The 20,946-nt window shown below is 51.6% G+C and overlaps 1 protein-coding gene across 2 annotated transcripts in view; it reads left to right on the top strand.

Moving 5' to 3' along the window:
* The window catches only part of inpp5a (inositol polyphosphate-5-phosphatase A), a 752,293-nt gene that overhangs the window by 22,530 nt on the left and 708,817 nt on the right, over nt 1-20,946 (top strand). For both annotated transcript variants that reach the window (XM_072479145.1, XM_072479144.1), the window contains exon 2: nt 16,696-16,765. In XM_072479145.1, the coding sequence (XP_072335246.1) occupies nt 16,709-16,765 (57 nt within the window). In that variant the 5' untranslated portion in view covers nt 16,696-16,708. The remainder of the gene's footprint in view (nt 1-16,695; nt 16,766-20,946) is intronic.

Raw genomic sequence — 20,946 nt, 5'->3', positions numbered from 1 at the left:
CCCACCCTGGTATCAACAAGGGTCTGCGAGTTTGCAGCCATGGAGCTCAGGGAGTTGGCCATCCCTGTCTGTGTCTGGGCAACACCAGCCAGCACCTGGGCAATGTCGCCAATGCCCTCAGCAATGGCCTGCTGAGACTGAGCCATGGCCTGCTGAGACTGGGCCACGGCGTTGAGCGCCTCTGTGATCTGCTGCTTGCACTGGCTCATGGATGCCTGTGAGAGGGCAGCCATGTCCTTGGCAACAGACACCTGCACGGAAAGCCCCAGGCCTTGCATACTGCTCCCCATGTCTGACACCGTCGCCCCCATTGCCTCCTCCACCCCGGACGCCACCCGTGCGGTGTCGGCCTGGGTGGCACGCATGACCGGCACCACTCCCTGCTCCTGGACGCGGGTGGACTCCTCAACCTGCGTCTGCAGCTGCCGCAAGCCAGCCGTCACCCCGTTCGATCGTACCTGGGTCCGTGACTGCATTGGGCCTATGGGTGGGTGTGGTAACTCCAGGAACCCGGGACCCGTCGGGCGGCAGATTGTTGCTGGGGCCAGGCTGCCCTCCGACCGTCCGGCCCCTCGGCTGCTCCTACCTCCACCTGCTGTACCGGGACGGCTGTGTTGTGCGCACCAGTTAGTGTACCAGAAGCCTCATCGCTAAAGTGCCCAACCGAGGTGAGAGTCTCTGCGAGGAAGGAGGGTGTAGGAGACAGCAGTGGTGTAATGGTGTGCTCCTCATGTGACCTGAAGTCCGGGGTCCCCTGGAGTGGTGTGTCCTGTCCATCCGCCCTGGCACTGGGTGGGGGCATTGTATGCCTGACGCTCCGGGTCTATCCTGTCTTGTGGGTGCCCTGGCACTGGGTGGGGGCGTTGTATGCCTGACCGTCCGGCTCTATCCCTGTCTAGTGGGCGCCCTGGCACGTCCTGGGGGCAGTCGGCATCTGCACGGACGGGTGGGTCGACGTTTGGTCCTGCAATACACAATACAGCATGCATGGTTGGACACGCAGATGGGGAAGGGGGAGAGGGAAGGGGAGGGGGGAGGGTAGGAAGGGGGAGGGGGGGTGGTAGTACCAAGTATTGCGGTACCTGAGAGGCTGATGACCATTGGTTAGATCCAGGAGTCTACGATTGGCTGTATTACGTAGCTCCGCCCTGAAGGTGGGGTATAAGAGATGGTGCCGTCCCAGCAGCCTTCACTTTCTGTATCAAAGCTGCTGGGGAACAGGTTCTAGTAGATTAAAGCCTTCACTTATGAAATCACTTTGTCTTGAGTGTAATTGATTGCGCATCAGGGAGGAAGGGGGACAGGCAGTGGGGGGTCTCACTTGATGCTGCTCCCCCGACCTCTGCAACCGCAACCTCTCGGGACTGCCTGCAAAGTCCAGGGTCCTCTCTTCATCAACGGTGAGGGGGCGCAATTCAGGTGGACCCCCTCTGGTCCTCTCACGCTCCCGGTTGTTGTGAGCGCGGTTCTCCTGTGGGAGGGGGAGGGTGACAGAGAAAAAGGGCAACAGTGTTAGGCGGACATATACTTCATATACGTGCGGACTAGCGCTTGTGTGTATGTTGGCATAGGTTCAACCCCATCCTGCCAATGCAGCCTGCATGGGTGGCAGCCGGACCAACGCATGTTGGTTACAGGTAGGGCTGTGCCGCCCATCCTGGGGAGGCGGGAGGGGGGAATGGGGGGGGGGGGTGGAATGATGGGGGTTTGCTCACCCTGGCTGCCCAGACTAAGCCATTGCCCTTCGTGTGACACTGAATGCCTGTCCTGGCTGTTACGATCATGGCACTGACAGTCTCTGCCACCTCCCTCCACAGGCGCTGGCTGAGGTATGGTGCGACCCTGCGGCCGTGTCCGGGCTACAGGGCCTCCCTCCTCTGCTCTACTGCGTCCAGGAGTTCCTGGAACCTCGGCGCTACGTGGCAGGCGGCCATTTTGCCGGGTCTCCGGCGGTGGAGCCTTTTGTGCGTCAATGACGGTGCACGCGCCTGTAACAGGTGACGCCATCGCGATTGGTGTCACGCCACTGCCAGCCCCTTCCGGGTCGGAGATTTCCTGACATTCCGGGTGGCCCGACGCGGGAGTGGTTCGTGCCGCTCTTGGCGCCGGCGTCGGGCCATCCCGCCGATTGCAGGAGAATCCCGCCCGAGAATCTTGCACTATTAGTTCTTGCTGACTTTGGGTCCACTGCTGAAATCATTCATCTTTGCTCATGGCTCAACAGAAACAACAATTTGTGTTTATACAACATTTTTAATCGAATAAAATATTCCAAGGTGCTTGACAGAACATGGATTGCTATTTAATCCAAGTGACAGAGGCCTTACTCATTGATGCACGATCAATGACCACTAAAGCGAGGTTATAGTCGAACTGAAGACTTTAATAAGCTGGATGTTTCCCCCAGCAGCTCAGGTACAGAATGAAGACTGCTGGGGCGGCACGGGTCCTTATACCCCACCAAGCAGGGCGGAGCTATCATACATTCTAACCAATAGAAAGCATACAGTTTCCACCAATGGTGCTTTAGCCTATCAGGTCCGTAATACCTATAATACCACAGTCAAACCCCTGTTAAAAAAAGAGTCCGGCGGGGGTGGTGGCCTGAAACTACAAAACATGGCAACGCGGTATAATTAGTCATGGAGGTACCGTAATACCTCCGTACAGTGTTTAGTAACTATTTACAATTCTTTTTTTTTTTCTCTTCCCCTCCCTCTCCCCCTCCCCCCCTCTCTCCCTCCCTCTCTCCCCCTCCCTCTCTCTCCTCCACTCCCCCCTTCCCTCACTCCTCTCCCCTCTCCCTCACTCCCCCTCTCCTCACTCCCCCCTCTCCCTCACTCCCCCTCTCCCTCACTCCCCCCTCCCTCACTTCCCCCCTCTCCCTCACTCCCCCTCTCCCTCACTCCCCTCCCTCACTCCCCTCTCCCTCACTACCGCCTCTCCCTCACTCCGCCTCTCCCACACTCCGCCTCTCCCTCACTCCCTCTCCCTCACCTCCCCCTCTTCCCTCACTCCTCTCACTCTCCTCTCCTCACTCCCCCTCTCCCACACTCCCCCTCTCCCTCCACTCCTCCTCTCCCTCACTCCTCCTCTCCCTCACTCACCTCTCCCTCACTCCTCCCTCCTCCACTCCTCCTCGCACTCCTCACCCTCCCTCCCTCTCCCTCCCCTCCCCTCTCCCTCACTCCCTCTCCCTCACTACCCCCTCTCCTCACTCCCCTCTCCCCTCACTCCCCCTCTCCCTCACGCCCCCCACTCCCCTCACCTCCCCCTCTCCCTCACTCCCCCTCCCTTCTCCCTCACTCCCCCTCCCCCTCTCCCTCACTCTCCCCTCCCCCCTCTCCCTCACTCCCCCTCCCACACTCCCCCTCCCTCCCTCCCCCCTCTCCCTCACTCCCCCTCTTTCACTCCCCCCTCTCCCTCACCCCCCTCTCCCTCACTCCCCCTCTCCCTTCTCCCCCTCACCCCCCCCTCTCCCTCACTCCCCTCTGCTCCCCCTCTCCCTCACTCCCCCCTCTCCCTCACTCCCTCCTCTCCCTCACTCCCCCCTCTCCTTCACTCCCCTCCTCTCCCTCACTCCCCCCTCTCCCTCACCTCCCCTCCCCCCTCTCCCCCTCACTCCCCCCTCTCCCTCACTCCCCTCTGCTCCCCCTCTCCCTCACTCCCCCCTCTCCCTCACTCCCCCTCTCCCTCACTCCCCCCTCTCCCTCACTCCCCCTCTCCCTCACTCCCCCCTCTCCCTCACTCACTCCCCCCTCCCTCACCCCCCCTCCCTCACTCCCCCTCTCCCTCACTCCCCCTCTCCCTCACTCCCCTTCTCCCTCACTCCCCCTCTCCCTCACTCCCCCCCTCTCCCTCACTCCCCCTCTCCCTCGCTCCCCCTTTCCCTCACTCCCCCTCTCCCTCACTCCCCCTCTCCCTCACTCCCCCCTCTCCCTCACTCCCCCCTCTCCCTTACTCACTCCCCGCTCCCTCACCCCCCCTCTCCCTCACTCCCCCTTTCCCTCACTCCCCCCCCTCCCTCACTCACTCCCCCCTGCCTCACTCCCCCCTCTCCCTCACTCCCCCTCTCCCTCACTCCCCCTCTCCCTCACTCCCCCCTCTCCCTCACTCCCCCCTCTCCCTTACTCACTCCCCCCTCCCTCACCCCCCTCCCTCACTCCCACCCTCTCCCTCACTCCCCCCTCTCCTCACTCCCCCGTCTCCCTCACTCCCCTGTCTCCCTCACTCCACCTCTCCCTTCTCCCCCTCACTCCCCCCCTCCCTCACTCCCCTCTGCTCCCCCTCTCCCTCACTCCCCCCTCTCCCTCACTCCCCCCTCTCCCTCACTCCCCCCTCTCCTTCACTCCCCCTTCTCCTTCACTCCCCCCTCTCCCTCACTCCCCCCTCTCCCTCTCCCTCACCTCCCCTCTCCCCCCTCTCCCCCTCACTCCCCCCTCTCCCTCACTCCCCTCTGCTCCCCCTCTCCCTCACTCCCCCCTCTCCCTCACTCCCCCCTCTCCCTCACTCCCCCCTCTCCTTCACTCCCCCCCTCTCCCTCACTCCCCCCCCTCTCCTTCACTCCCCCCCTCTCCCTCACTCCCCCTCTCCCTCACTCCCCCCTCTCCCTCACTCCCCCCATTCCCTTACTCACTCCCCCCTCCCTCACCCCCCCTCCCTCACTCCTACCCTCTCCCTCACTCCCCCGTCTCCCTCACTCCCCTGTCTCCCTCACTCCCCCCCCCTCTCCCCCACTCCCCCCTCTCCCTAACTATTTACAATTCTGATAGCTATGTACATTTGATGGTTTATATTTACTGTTTACAATTAAAATGAATCAATCAGTCGATCAGGGGCCCTGGTCGTCCTTTGTGATCGTTGGAGCTTTGGTGGTGACTCCGGTGGAGGCTTGGGCGTCTGTGACTCCAGGAGCGTGGCTTCGATCTCCATGGAAGCTTTGGCACCCCTAGACGGCGCTGGTGGGGCAAACGGGTGACTTGGGAAGGGAGCGCCAACGGGGGGCGTCGGTGGGTGGGGGGCCTAGACGGGGCCGGCGGAAGGACCGATCCTCCTGTAAGGTGCTGTGGTGGAGGGGAGGGTGGAACTGGAGTCTGGGATGTGTGTGGGGTTCCGGCGGGCGCCAGGTCCCGTAGGGAGGCTGTATCTTGTCGGCCGTCGGGGTACGCCACGTAGGTGTACTGGGGGTTAACATGGAGCAGATGGACCCTCTCGACCAACGGGTCCGACTTGTGACCCCGCACGTGTTTTCGGAGCAGCATGGGTCCGGGTGCTGCCAGCCAGGTCAGGAGTGAGGTCCCAGAGGAGGACTTCCTGGGGAAGACAAGGAGACGTTCGTGGGGTGTCTGATTGGTGGTCGTATAAAGCAGTGACCGGATGGAGTGGAGGGCATCCGGGAGGACTTCTTGCCAGCGGGAGACTGGGAGGTTCCTGGACCATAGGGCCAGTAGGACGGTCTTTCAGACCGTTCCGTTCTCCCTCTCGACCTGTCCGTTACCCCGGGGGTTGTAACTGGTCATCCTGCTCGAGGCGATGCCCTTGCTGAGCAAGAATTGACGCAGTTCGTCGCTCATAAAGGAGGACCCCCTATCACTATGTATGTACGCGGGGAACCCGAACAGTGCAAAGATGCTATGGAGGGCCTTGATGACGGTGGTTGCGGTCATGTCGGGGCAGGGGATGGCGAATGGGAACCGGGAGTACCCGTCAATCCCTCCACTCGGTGGAGGGGAGGGGGCCTTTGAAGTCCATGCTGAGGCGTTCAAAGGGACGGGAAGCCTGGTGCGCTCTCTCTGGCCGGTAGAAGTGCGGTTTACACTCCGCGCAGATTTGGCAGTCACTGGTGGCAGTCCTGACCTCCTCGATGGAGTAGGGCAGGTTACGGGTCTTGACGAAATGGAAAAAGCGAGTGACCCCAGGGTGGCAGAGGTCCATGTGGAGGGCTCGGAGGCGGTCCACTTGTGCGGTGGCACATGTGCCGCGGGACAGGGCGTCAGGAGGGTCATTTAGCTTCCCGGGATGATACAAGATCTCGTAGTTGTAGGTGGAGATTTTGATCCTCCACCGCAAGATCTTGTCATTTTTTATCTTGCCCCGCTGTGCATTATCGAACATGAAAGCAACCGACCATTGTCCGTGAGGAGAGTGAATCTCCTGCCGGCCAGGTAATGCCTCCAATGTCGCACAGCTTCTACTATGGCCTGGGCCTGCTTTTCGACCGAGGAGTGGCGGATTTCAGAAGCATGGAGGGTACGGGAGAAGAAAGCCACAGGCCTGCCCGCTTGGTTGAGGGTGGCCGCCAGAGCTACGTCGGATACATCGCTCTCGACCTGGAAGGGGAGGGATTCGTCGGTGGCGCGCATCGTGGCCTTTGCAATGTCTGCTTTGATGCGGCTGAAGGCCTAGCGGGCCTCTATCGACAGGGGACAAACTGTGGGTTGGATCAGGGGACGGGCCTTGTCCGCATAGTTGGGGACCCACTGGGCGTAGTAGCTAAAAAACCCAAGGCAATGTTTCAGGGCCTTGGAGCAGTGAGGGAGGGGGAACTCCATAAGGGGGCACATGCGTTCAGGGTCGGGGCCCATAACTCCATTTCGCACTACGTAGCCGAGGATGGCTATGCGGTAGGTGCTAAACACGCATTTATCCTTGTTATACGTAAGGTTAAGGATTTTAGCAGTCTGGAGAAATTTTTGGAGTTTGGTGTCGTGGTCCTGCTGGTCGTGGCCGCAGATGGTGCCATTATCGAGATACGGGAATGTTGCCCGTAAACCGTACCGGACAACCATTCAGTCCATCTCGTGCTGGAAGACCGAGACCCAGTTAGCGACACCGAAGGGAACCCTTAAGAAGTGATCTGCCCATCTGCCTCGAAGGCAGTGTATTTGCGGTCACTAGTACTGATGGGGAGCTGGTGGTAGGCGGACTTGAGATCCACCGTGGAGAAGACCTTATAATGCGCAACCCTGTTTACCAGGTCGGATATGCGGGGGAGAGGGTACGCGTCCAGCTGCGTAAACCTGTTGATGGTCTGACTGTAGTCGATGACCATCCTATGCTTCGCCCCGGTGTTTACCACCACTACTTGAGCTCTCCAGGGGCTGTTACTGGCTTCAATGAACCCTTCCCTCAGTAGCCTTTGGACCTCTGACCTAATAAATATCCGGTCCTGGGCACTGTAGCGTCTGCTCCTGGTAGCGACGGGTTTGCAATCCGGGGTGAGGCTCACAAACAGGGAAGGCGGGTCGACCTTAAGGGTTGCAAGGCTGCAGACAGTAAGGGGGGGTTATAGGGCCACCGAATTTGAAGGTCAGACTTTGAAGGTTACACTGGAAGTCTAAACCCAGGAGTGCAGCCACGCAGAGGTGGAGAAGGATGTAGAGATGGAAATTTTTGAACTCCCTTCCCTGGACACAGGTTTGCTACACAAAACCCCTTTATCTCCACTGAGTGGGAACCGGAAGCCAGGGAGATTTTTGGATTAATGGGGTGGATGAGGAGGGAGCAGTGCCTTACCGTGTCAGGGTGTATGAAGCTCTCCGTGCTCACAGAGTCGATTAGGCAGGACGTCTCGTGCCCATTGATGAATACAGTCGTCGTAGCAGTTGAGCGTGTTCGAGGCCGAGACTGATCCAGAGTCACCGAGGCTAATCGCAGCAGTTGAGAGTTCTCTTCGGGCAGTGCGTGGTCAGCCGAGCTGGGGTCCTGAGGTTCATCCAAGATGGTGGCTCCCATTGGTCGCACATGGCTGGGGGTGCACAAAATGGCGGTGCTCATCCCTCCAACGTGGCGTCCGCGGAACAAGATGGCGGCGCCCGGGGTCCGCACGTGACCCTGGAATATGAAGATGGCTGTGACCGCTGGCCGCACAGGGCCAGTGGAGAAGTTTGTGGTTGCGGTCCGCATTCGCCGCCGGAAACCGCGGCAACCGCACGGGCCTGGCATACCCCCACGAAATGGTCCTTTTGCCATATCCTTTGCAGGTGGATGCGGGGCCGGGCAGCGCTGGCGGGGGTGCTTGGCCTGCCCGCAAAGGTTGCAGCGGGGCCCCTCAGGGTTGCCAGACCGCTTTGCAGCGCAGGCCCGTGGGGTAATGGGGGAAGTCTCGGGGTCGGCCGCGGAGGGGTTCCACGCTGCGTTTCTGGAGGCCACATCCAGGGAGCCTGCAAGGGCCCCTGCCTCCCTGAGACCCAGGGGGTCCTTTTGTTACAGACGCTGGCGGATTTGTGAAGGTAGCATACCTGCCACGAAAGGGTCCCGGACTAAGAGTTCCGTGTGTTCGCTCGCCGAAACCTGCGGGCAGCTGCAGCTTCTTCCCAACACCAGGAGTGCATGGTAGAATTCCTCCAGCGATTCCCCAGGGGTTTGTCGCCTTGTTGCAAGCAGGTGCCGGGCATAGACCTGGTTTACCGGGCCAATATAGTGTTCTTTTAGCAGCTCTATTGCTGCATCTAAGCCTTCCGCTTCCTCGATGAGGATGTAAATCTCCGGGCTCACCCTTGAGTGCAGGACGTGCAATTTCTGCTCTCCCGTGGGTGCGTTTTCGGCCGCCCCGAGATACCCTTTAAAGCACGCCAGCCAGTGCTTAAAGATTGCCGCTGAGTTCACCATGTGGAGGCTAAGTTGCAGGCACTCCGGCTTGATTCAGAGCTCCATCCTATCTTCTTAAAAAAACTAGCTTATTAAATTGATGCACGATCAATGACCACTAAAGCGAGGTTGTAGTCGAACTGAAGGCTTTAATAAGCTAGATGTTCTAATCCTGCGATGTGGTAACTTTTCTCTCTTCCACAGGTGGTGATGGGGGGAGGAGGGGAGGTGGAGGAGATGGGGCGTTGGCCATTGGGGGCGGGGCCAAGGGAGAAGCGCGGGCTTGGTTCCCGCGCTATGATAATCATGGCGGGAATAGAGAAGCAGGAAGGAGGGGTCGTCGCACGGTGCGAGCCGAGGTCACGGGGGGAAGCCGAGGTCGGCCAGAGTTTGCTGACTTCTGGGAGCAACATGGGGGGAGTAATTACGCTAGCGGGGGATCTAGCGGGGGGGGGGGGGGTGGGAGGGGGGAATTACTGGGTTGCTGCTGCTGGGGAGAGGGGGGAGCTGGTATGGGAGGGGATGGGCGGGGGGGCACCGCCTGGGGGAGATACAGCTGCGTGGGAACCGGGTGAGGAGCTGGAAAAAGGGGATGGCTAATCGACAAAGGGGGGGGGGTAGGAAGCCCCCCAACCCGGCTGATCACGTGGAACGTGAGAGGGCTGAACGGGCCGATAAAGAGGGCACGGGTACTCGCACACCTTAAGAAACTTAAGGCAGATGTGGTTATGTATTTCTACAAATACATAAAACAAAAAAGAGTGGCTAAGGTAAATATTGGTCCTTTAGAGGATGAGAAGGGAGATTTAATAATGGGAGATGAGGAAATGGCTGAGGAACTGAACAGGTTTTTTGGGTCGGTCTTCACAGTGGAAGACACAAATAACATGCCAGTGACTGATGGAAATGGGGCTGTAACAGGTGAGGACCTTGAGAGGATTGATATCACTAAGGAGGTAGTGATGGGCAAGCTAATGGGGCTAAGGGTAGACAAGTCTCCTGGCCCTGATGGAATGCATCCTAGAGTGCTAAAAGAGATGGCTAGGGAAATTGCAAATGCACTAGTGATAATTTACCAAAATTCACTAGACTCTGGGGTGGTCCCGGCGGATTGGAAATTAGCAAACGTGACACCACTGTTTAAAAAAGGAGGTAGGCAGAAAGTGGGTAATTATAGGCCAGTGAGCTTAACTTCGGTAGTAGGGAAGATGCTGGAATCTATCATCAAGGAAGAAATAGCGAGGCATCTGGATGGAAATTGTCCCATTGGACAGACGCAGCATGGGTTCATAAAGGGCAGGTCGTGCCTAACTAATTTAGTGGAATTATTTGAGGACATTAACAGTGCGGTAGATAACGGGGAGCCAATGGATGTGGTATATATGGATTTCCAGAAAGCCTTTGACAAGGTGCCACACAAAAGGTTGTTGCATAAGATAAAGATGCATGGCATTAAGGGGAAAGTAGGAGCATGGATAGAGGATTGGTTAATTAATAGAAAGCAAAGAGTGGGGATTAATGGGTGTTTCTCTGGTTGGCAATCAGTAGCTAGTGGTGTCCCTCAGGGATCAGTGTTGGGCCCACAACTGTTCACAATTTACATAGATGATTTGGAGTTGGGGACCAAGGGCAATGTGTCCAAGTTTGCAGACGACACTAAGATAAGTGGTAAAGCAAAAAGTGCAGAGGATACTGGAAGTCTGCAGAGGGATTTGGACAGGCTAAGTGAATGGGCTGGGGTCTGGCAGATGGAATACAATGTTGACAAATGTGAGGTTATCCATTTTGGTAAGAATAACGGCAAAAGGGATTATTATTTAAATGATAAAATATTAAAACATGCTGCTGTGCAGAGAGACCTTGGTGTGCTCATGCATGAGTCGCAGAAAGTTGGTTTTCAGGTGCAACAGGTGATTAAGAAGGCAAATGGAATTTTGTCCTTCATTGCTAGAGGGATGGAGTTTAAGACTAGGGAGGTTATGCTGCAATTGTATAAGGTGTTAGTGAGGCCACACCTGGAGTATTGTGTTCAGTTTTGGTCTCCTTACTTGAGAAAGGACGTACTGGCACTGGAGGGTGTGCAGAGGAGATTCACTAGGTTAATCCCAGAGCTGAAGGGGTTGGATTACGAGGAGAGGTTGAGTAGACTGGGACTGTACTCGTTGGAATTTAGAAGGATGAGGGGGGATCTTATAGAAACATATAAGATTATGAAGGGAATTGATAGGATAGATGTGGGCAGGTTGTTTCCACTGGCGGGTGAAAGCAGAACTAGGGGGCATAGCCTCAAAATAAGGGGAAGTAGATTTAGGACTGAGTTTAGGAGGAACTTCTTCACCCAAAGGGTTGTGAATCTATGGAATTCCTTGCCCAGTGAAGCAGTAGAGGCTCCTTCATTAAATGTTTTTAAGATAAAGATAGATACTTTTTTGAAGAATAAAGGGATTAAGGGTTATGGTGTTTGGGCCGGAAAGTGGAGCTGGGTCCACAAAAGATCAGCCATGATCTCATTGAATGGCGGAGCAGGCTCGAGGGGCCAGATGGCCTACTCCTGCTCCTAGTTCTTATGTTCTTATGTTACAGGAAACGCACCTGAAACTGAAAGACCAGGTTAGGCTACGCAAAGGATGGGTGGGGCAGGTGTTCCATTCGGGGCTAGATGCGAAAAACAGGGGGGTGGCTATATTAGTGGGGAAGCGGGTAATGTTCGAGGCAAAGACTATAGTGGCGGATAACGAGGGCAGATACGTGTTGGTGAGTGGCAAACTACAGGGGGAGACGGTGGTTTTGGTAAACGTATATGCCCCGAACTGGGATGATGCCAATTTTATGAGGCGGATGCTAGGACGCATTCCGGATCTAGAGATGGGAAAGCTGATAATGGGGGGAGATTTTAATACGGTGTTGGAACCAGGGCTGGATAGGTCGAAGTCCAGGACTGGAAGGAGGCCGGCAGCAGCCAAGGTACTTAAAGATTTTATGGAGCAGATGGGAGGTGTAGACCCGTGGAGATTTAGCAGACCTAGGAGTAAGGAGTTCTCGTTTTTCTCCTATGTCCATGAAGTCTACTCGCGAATAGACTTTTTTGTGCTGGGAAGGGCGTTGATCCCGAAGGTGAGGGGAACGGAGTATACAGCTATAGCCATTTCGGATCACGCTCCACACTGAGTAGACTTGGAGATAGGGGAGGAAACAGGAGGGCGCCCACCCTGGAGAATGGACATGGGACTAATGGCAGATGAGGGGGTGTGTCTAAGGGTGAGGGGGTGCATTGAAAAGTACTTGGAACTCAATGATATTGGGGAGGTCCAGGTGGGAGTGGTCTGGGAGGTGCTGAAGGCGGTGGTTAGAGGGGAGCTGATATCAATAAGGGCACATAAAGGGAAGCAGGAGAGTAAGGAACGGGAGCGGTTGCTGCAAGAACTTTTGAGGGTGGACAGACAATATGCGGAAGCACCGGAGGAGGGACTGTGCAGGGAAAGGCAAAGGCTACATGTAGAATTTGACTTGCTGACTACGGGCACTGCAGAGGCACAATGGAGGAAGGCACAGGGTGTACAGTACGAATATGGGGAGAAGGCGAGCAGGTTGCTGGCACACCAATTGAGGAAAAGGGGAGCAGCGAGGGAAATAGGGGGAGTGAGGGATGAGGAAGGAAAGATGGAGCGGGGAGCGGAGAGAGTGAATGGAGTGTTCAAGACATTTTATAAAAAATGATATGAAGCTCAACCCCCGGATGGGAGGGAGAGAATGATGGGCTTTTTGGATCGGCTGGAATTTCCCAAGGTGGAAGAGCAGGAAAGGGTGGGACTGGGAGCACAGATCGAGGTAGAAGAAGTGGTGAAAGGAATTAGGAGCATGCAGGCGGGAAAGGCCCCGGGACCGGATGGATTCCCAGTCGAATTCTATAGAAAATATGTGGACTTGCTCGCCCCGGTATTGACGAGGACCTTTAATGAGGCAAAGGAAAGGGGACAACTGCCCCCGACTATGTCTGAAGCAACGATATCGCTTCTCTTAAAGAAGGAAAAGGAACCGCTACAATGCGGGTCCTATAGACCTATTTCCCTCCTAAATGTAGATGCCAAGATTCTGGCCAAGGTAATGGCAATGAGAATAGAGGAATGTGTCCCGGGGGTGGTCCACGAGGACCAAACTGGGTTTGTGAAGGGGAGACAGCTGAACACGAATATACGGATGCTGTTAGGGGTAATTATGATGCCCCCACCAGAGGGGGAAACGGAGATAGTAGTGGTGATGGATGCCGAGAAAGCATTTGATAGAGTGGAGTGGGATTATTTGTGGGAGGTGTTGAGGAGATTTGGTTTTGGAGAGGGGTATGTTAGATGGGTGCAGCTGTTGTATAGGGCCCCGATGGCGAGCGTGGTCACGAATGGACGGGGATCTGCATATTTTCGGCTCCATAGAGGGACAAGGCAGGGATGCCCTCTGTCCCCATTATTGTTTGCACTGGCGATTGAGCCCCTGGCGATAGCATTGAGGGGTCCCAAGAAGTGGAGGGGAGTACTTAGAGGAGGAGAAGAACACCGGGTATCTTTGTATGCGGACGATTTGTTACTATATGTGGCAGACCCGGCGGAGGGGATGCCAGAAATAATGCGGATACTTGGGGAGTTTGGGGATTTTTCTGGGTATAAATTGAACATGGGGAAAAGTGAGTTGTTTGTGGTGCATCCAGGGGAGCAGAGTAGAGAAATAGAGGATCTACAGTTGAGGAAGGTAACAAGGGACTTTCGTTACCTCGGGATCCAGATAGCCAAGAATTGGGGCACATTGCATAGGTTAAATTTAACGCGGTTGGTGGAACAAATGGAGGAGGATTTCAAGAGATGGGATATGGTATCCCTGTCACTGGCAGGGAGGGTGCAGGCGGTTAAGATGGTGGTCCTCCCGAGATTCCTCTTTATGTTTCAGTGCCTCCCGGTGGTGATCACGAAGGCTTTTTTTAAAAGGATTGAAAAGAGCATCATGGGTTTTGTGTGGGCCGGGAAGACCCCGAGAGTGAGGAAGGGATTCTTTCAGCGTAGCAGGGATAGGGGGGGGGCTGGCACTACCGAGCCTAAGTGAGTATTATTGGGCCGCTAATATTTCAATGGTGAGTAAGTGGATGGGCGAGGAGGAGGGAGCGGCGTGGAAGAGATTAGAGAGGGCGTCCTGTAGGGGGGACTAGCCTACAGGCTATGGTGACAGCCCCATTGCCGTTCTCACCGAGGAACTACACCACAAGCCCGGTGGTGGTGGCTACACTGAAGATTTGGGGACAGTGGAGACGGCATAGGGGAAAGACTGGAGCCTTGGGGGGGGTCCCCGATAAGAAACAACCATAGGTTTGCCCCGGGGGGAATGGATGGGGGATATGGAATGTGGCAAAGAGCAGGAATAACGCAACTGAAAGATCTGTTTGTGGATGGGAAGTTCGCGAGTCTGGGAGCGCTGACCGAGAAATATGGGTTGCCCCAAGGGAATGCATTCAGGTATATGCAACTGAGGGCTTTTGCGAGGCAACAGGTGAGGGAATTCCCGCAGCTCCCGACACAAGAGGTGCAGGACAGAGTGATCTCAAAGACATGGGTGGGGGATGGTAAGGTGTCAGATATATATAGGGAAATGAGGGACGAAGGGGAGACTATGGTAGATGAACTAAAAGGGAAATGGGAAGAAGAGCTGGGGGAGGAGATCGAGGAGGGGCTGTGGGCAGATGCCCTAAGCAGGGTAAACTCGTCGTCCTCGTGTGCCAGGCTAAGCCTGATTCAGTTTAAGGTATTACACAGGGCGCATATGACTGGAGCACGGCTCAGCAAATTTTTTGGGGTGGAGGATAGGTGTGCGAGGTGCTCGAGAAGCCCAGCGAATCATACCCATATGTTTTGGTCATGCCCGGCACTACAGGGGTTTTGGATGGGGGTGACAAAGGTGCTTTCAAAAGTAGTGGGGGTCCGGGTCGAACCAAGCTGGGGGTTGGCTATATTTGGGGTTGCACAGGAGCCGGGAGTGCAGGAGGCGAGAGAGGCCGATGTTTTGGCCTTTGCGTCCCTAGTAGCCCGGCGCAGGATATTGCTAATGTGGAAAGAAGCCAAGCCCCCGGGGGTGGAAACCTGGATAAATGACATGGCAGGGTTTATAAAGCTAGAGCGGATTAAGTTCGTTCTAAGGGGGTCGGCTCAAGGGTTCACCAGGCGGTGGCAACCGTTCGTCGAATACCTCGCAGAAAGATAGATGGAATGGAAAAAAGAAGGCAGCAGCAGCAGCCCAGGATCGGGGGGTGGGGGTGGGGGGAAGGGTGGGGGGAGGGGGGGAGGAGGAACCAGAAGGACTCTCAGGGTTGTTACTATATACTGTATAATATGTATAGGTCGTTGCTACAGATAATTATATATTGGACTGTTAAATTATATTTTTGGAGAGTGTTACTTTTGATAAGGCAGTTGCCAATTAGGGTTAGTTTTCATTTTTGTTATTTATTATTTATTCATTTTCTGTTTATAAAATAGGTCATTGTTATTTGTGTTGTTATAATATTGTGTAAAGGATGCACAATGTACTGTGTTGGTTGACCAAAAATTTTCAATAAAATATTTTATTTAAAAAAAAATAAGCTAGATGTTTCCCCCAGCAGCTCAGGTACAGAATGAAGGCTGCTGGGGTGGCACGGGTTCTTATACCCTGCCTAGCAGGGCGGAGCTATCATACATTCTAACCAATAGAAAGCATACAGTTTCCACCAATAGTGCTTTAGCTTATCAGGTACCGTAATACCTATAATACCACACTCATTAGCTAGATAGGCGGTGAGAGATCTGCTAGGCCTCCTTTTGGAAAGGCCCAGCATGTTAAGTGCTACACAGGCAGTTAAATGGGCAGCAGCAAACCTTCCCTCGGCAATAACCCGACGTGGATGTCCCACGCCTTGAGAGCTGCTGGCCAATCACAAGTCTTCAGCTGTCCATTGCAGGCAGCAGCAGTGGGAGCAGTGCTGCCACCACCAAAGTACCCACCAGAGGCCCAGGATGAGGGACCCCACCGCAGGTGAGTGAGGGCAGGATGAGAGTCACCGGGTGGCCGTTGCAGGAAGAGGGGGGGATTGGTAGCAAGGGCAGGAGATTGTTGCACTAGCAGGACCTCCCTTCCCAATGCTAAATCCCTCAATCAGGCACTGAGTTCTTTTGAAAGAGTGGTTTTTGGGCTCCCTGTTTGGAGAGTCCCCGCCCACGGCTGGACAAAAGTGGCACGGAACTGCCAACTTAAAGGCCTCAATTGGCAGGGAGGAAGAAGGCTGCCCACAAGCCTTCCTTCCCCCAACTTAATCAGGGTATTGGTGCAGGATCCCCACCCGGCATCCTCCGCCCAATTCAGTGTCGCCCTTCCTCCAAATTCACCTCAGAGGAGGGCTTTAAAATCCGCCCATCATCAAACAAAATATGATAATGAGTAACACGAGGAGATATTTGAACAGATGACCAAAAGCATGGTCAAGATGGTAGATTCTTAAATAGTGTCTTAAAGGGGGAAAGTGAACTAGTGAGGCAAAGAGGTTTAGGGAGTTAGGAGCTGCCTTTTGACCTGTATTTTTGACAGCACCAGTGGGTGAGAATAAATCTGCTGATGTTCAAGAGGCCAGAATTAGAGGAGTGTAGATATCTCATAGGTTTGTAGGGCTGAAAGAGATTACAGAGGCAGGAAAGGTGAGACTATGGTAGGATTTGAAAATAAGAATGACAATTTTAAAATCGAGGCATTGAGGTTTAATTTAATTTTTAACGCATGAATATAAATCAACTAAAGCTATCCCATTTGTATCATCTGCGCTGGCACAGCCAGAATTGAATTATCGAACATTATCCCATGAATGAAATGAACAATCTATTACTTAAAGCAGAATGTGTGTGCTTTGGGATGTTGAAGTAGAGAAGAAAATCCATTTTAATCTAGGTCATTGGAGCAAATGCTAAAAATGTGGCTTTGCCATTGAGATGTTCTGCAGTGTCAATGTGGCATTGGAGTAATGAATTTCCAGCATTGGAATATACAGGCTTTTTCTGTTCTTGTTCTATGTTGAATGTTTTTACTGTTTTCAATGCACCACAGATATTCACAGAGGATGGTATTTCAACACTCATACATCACATCATCGACACATCAAGCAAGTTTTATAACAGTGAGTCACTGGCGGCAAAAATATCCCAACCCTCTGCCACCCATCTGTTGTCTTATTTATGACATGAAAATGAGCTTAATTGTCTTATTGATTTAAATGAATTGATGTTATCACTTCAGTGGAGGCAAAATGGTACCTGGTGTGATGAGTCATATTTCTCTGTTGCTTGGTCCCACTTGACATCCCATCTGTCATTTGTTGCGTTAAGATTGTTCACGAAAGAGAAGAATTACTGAATAGTCTATATTCACACTTTCCCTGCTGTTAATTTCCCATACTTTCTTTGAATCGCTCCTTCAGAGTACATCCCTTCGGTTTAATCATTTAATTATAGCCTTCAACAAAGAGAATATTTTGACTCAGAATATGTATTTGAAATAAACGTAACTCCCTGTCAGTATTTCAGATGCTTAAGGGAAGCTGGGTCAAATCACATGGTGTAGTGCAGAAGGGAGGGTTTTCCTACTGTAAAGCCAACCTTATCCAGGTCTTTGAACAGGTGGTCATTTCTATTTGCTGGAATTGGTTGACTGCTAACTACAGTCATGTCCTGGAAATTCTCCCCACTGTGCCCATTTACCAGGCTTTATTTGGACAACCAAAGCCGCAGTATGGCAGGCTGGAAGTGACTGCACATTTCTGGCTGCAAGTGCAACACCCGCTATATTGGATAATGACAAACAAGAGGTGTCATCTCCCACACTTGAATCATGCATTAGGTTCTTTATATAATTGAAGTAGGTAGAAATGATACTCAGGTGATGTATAAAGCAGGCTGCCAATGCACTCAATTTGTGCTAACATCTTCGTCCTCTTAACATCTTATGGATTGGTTCAATTTTTCCAGTATTTTGTATTTGTATAATTTGTTTCTTGTGTTATTCTACCTTCAACTAAATAAAATGATCTGAACACATGGTGCGTGCCTCTTGGAGTGAACAGACGATCAGGGTGGGCAATCCTTGCAATCTACAGTGAAAGGTAGTTGCTAATCACGTAGCTCATTGGTTCCTATTCACACCACAGATGAAGGTTCCAGGTAAAAACGGGAGCAGAGAGGGCTCTTTATGGAAACGGTGTTGCTGTGAATGTCCAGTTAATTTCACTAACAAATACTGGTGTCTATGTAACTTCCTTCCACTAACACCAATTAAAAATAAGCATCAAGTACAGAAAGTATAAAAAGGTAATAATTCCTCACTTCCACTGTGTGGTTTGAATCTTATGTCCAGCCTAAGATTACAACCTGTGTAGGTTCTGGCAGAGATACTCTTGACATTCAACCAAGAAACCACGAATTTGAGTCGCAGGACCCCTCTGTCTACTCAAATTTGCTCATCTCCATGGAAAGCTTAGTTTAGTTATTAGGCACTCCTCTCAGATATGGTGCCATATTGGAGTGACACAAGCCGCAAGGGGAACATAGACACTGTCACCATCTGACCTCCCAAACTTTAATCATTTCAATTTCAAAAGTGGCATTGGTGGCGTTCATGGAACCAGACTGCCTCCCTTCTCTCTCCCTGGCAGGTCTGCAAAGGAAGAAAATTGGCAGAATCTCACAGTTGGATATAGAAATATAAAATAAGTTTTGTTAACTCAGCATTATGTACTGTCCAAATGACAGGATAAACTTGTACTCTCAGAGAGAAGGGCAAAAAATTAAAATATAAATGAAATTGAATTGTCATTGAATTCCTGAACTGTTCACTAAGGTTATGTTGAGGAAAGTTTACAAACCTGAAAGATGTGCAGATTGGGTCACTGGATAAATTAAAATGTGATTTTCTTAGTTCTGGAATCCAATTTTGATTCCAAGTGGACAGGAAAACAAAAATCAGCTTTCTCTGGTGGTTTCAGTGAAATTAATTTGGGCAGTTTTGACCCCACCTCAATTCAGCACTAATTAGTTTATCCCCCTATAGAATTGCTCAAATAATCAGAGGACATCTCCCTAGAAAAGGGGAACGAAAGTCAATGATTGACGACCTCTGATTGCTATCAAATGCGTACCAGTGACTAATTCAATGGAATAGATTTTTTTTGCACAGCCGGGGTCTAAGATTCAAAGAAATCTAGAAGGTTGCCTCAGAATCTTAAGAAATCCGCAAGTAGAATTTCTGCCCATTGAAAATATAGAGAGCATATTCTCCCTCCCAGGAGGGACAGCCCATTTATCCAAGGACAGGAAGTAGCGGAATTTGCAGGGACCCAGATTTAGAAACATGAAAAGGATGCTCATTGGTACATTTAAAGTCTAATCAATGGAGCCAGAGTCCTGGAAAGTGGTCGGCAGTCCATTCCCTTTGCTGCAATTTGGTCCTTGATGGTTAGGTGTGTTAGGAAAAAAACAACTTTAAATGGAAAGGAATAATAAAACGAAATCAGGAAAAGAACCATTTTACAAGAGTGAATTTTATGTTTACTTTTAAAATATTCAAGAGTTGATGTGCAACATTGTTCCACGGTCATAGTTGTTAAAGGATCTCATTAAAATGGTGATAACGTGGCATTTTCTTTTCTTTTTTTAACAATTTCAGTAACATCCAAGATAATTAAAAACACAGCATATTTTCCTGGGGGCTTCATACAGGGACTCTTCTGCTGTATTTGGAGCCGTGGCCATAGGCACAGAAGGAGGCCATTCAATCCATTTGGAACAGTAGTGTTTGGAAAGAACTAATCAAGGATATTGCTTAGGTTATGTTGTGAAAAGATTACGAACCTGAAAGATGAGTACCGTTTTTGCAACAGCATCCTGAACACACTCGCCTTTCCATTTTGTAGCATTTCCCTTTGTTTTAGTTAATTTCCTTTCCTCGTGTACACTGGTTCAACCTCACTTATAGACAAGAATCTGACTTGGTTTCTTCTGCAATCATACTCACCCAAAAGCATTAGTCTGTTAAAAATGCTGTTACTTTATTGATTTTAGTCAAAAAGCTGATAATGGATTGAGTCTAGGTGGGAAGGCCAGTTTTGCTAAAGGTGCATTGAAAATGAACATTAGTAGATTAATGAACAAGGAACGACGTTCGATAACATATTTCGGGGCACATTTTACTGTCTTGATGTCAAAGTTACTTTGCACTCAGCCAAATCACACATAACGGACCTTGCATTATTTCCCGCTAGTTTAATTACATGTTCATAAGAAATCCCCATTTAGACTGCAGGTCTACTGGTGGGTGGCCACTCTTGGGTGAAAAATTATTGCGACCACTGCTCTTACAAGGAAGCAGCTGTTATTCAAAGCAAGAGTATCTTTATTGTAGGCCAATGAGGAGATGAATTTTCAGAGAATTTGGCTGCAGATTGGCTGCTCAAAACAGGTGAAGTTCTGAAACTATGGAACAGAAAACGTAGCCTTTTCTGAAGGGCTGCTCTGTGCAGATTGTGGCATGTCTTGAAAGCCAAAGAACTCTGCTTGCAATTCAAGGTGTTACTTAAGTTCTCTTTGGCATGCCACCATTAGCGACTATTAATATTCTGGTTTGGACGCATTGCTGAATTTCTTACAACAGTTGGTTTTCATTTGATTGCAAATCTTGTTATAAGATCACACAAGGCTTTTATAACATTTAGAAAGCAATGCATTTTCACTGCCTGACATCATTTTGACAGGGCCAGTAATTCTATATAACGTTTCTTGTAATATCAACAAATGTAAGATTTCAGTTGACAGTGAAATAAACAGAACTTCTCACCAACTTGCCAACACATTGCTTGGTTTGCAAGTCAAAGATGTTAACACTTACGGCTATTGGACACTGTGAGTGCTTCAGATTTTTATTCTTGTACCCACCCATGTATTTGCAGTCAATTGTTTTTGAAGATGTATTTACCCAGCCCTTCTTTTTTTGCTGTGTTTTCCTCAACTGTTTTTATCTCTTCACTTCCTCACCAGTTCCGGTCAAATGAGACAGCAGTCGATATTATGCAAGGCTTGAGCTCTTGAAACCAGACACAATGAGATACGCTATGCTGATCCAGAATGAATGGTCCATGGATTATCATACAGTGGGAATCTATTCTGGGCTCAGCTCTACAACTCTTGGTGGTGCAGATGAGATTCAGAGCACACAACATAGTTTTTTCACCTATCACTACCAGAGCAAAGGGTGTCGGAGCAACAAGTTATTTTGCCACCATGTTACTACTTTCAGAAAAAGAGTTTGTAG

The sequence above is a fragment of the Scyliorhinus torazame genome, chromosome 16, assembly GCF_047496885.1.
Source record: "Scyliorhinus torazame isolate Kashiwa2021f chromosome 16, sScyTor2.1, whole genome shotgun sequence".
Classification (NCBI taxonomy): Eukaryota; Metazoa; Chordata; class Chondrichthyes; order Carcharhiniformes; family Scyliorhinidae; genus Scyliorhinus; species Scyliorhinus torazame.
This window is presented reverse-complemented; position numbering and strand designations above follow the sequence as displayed.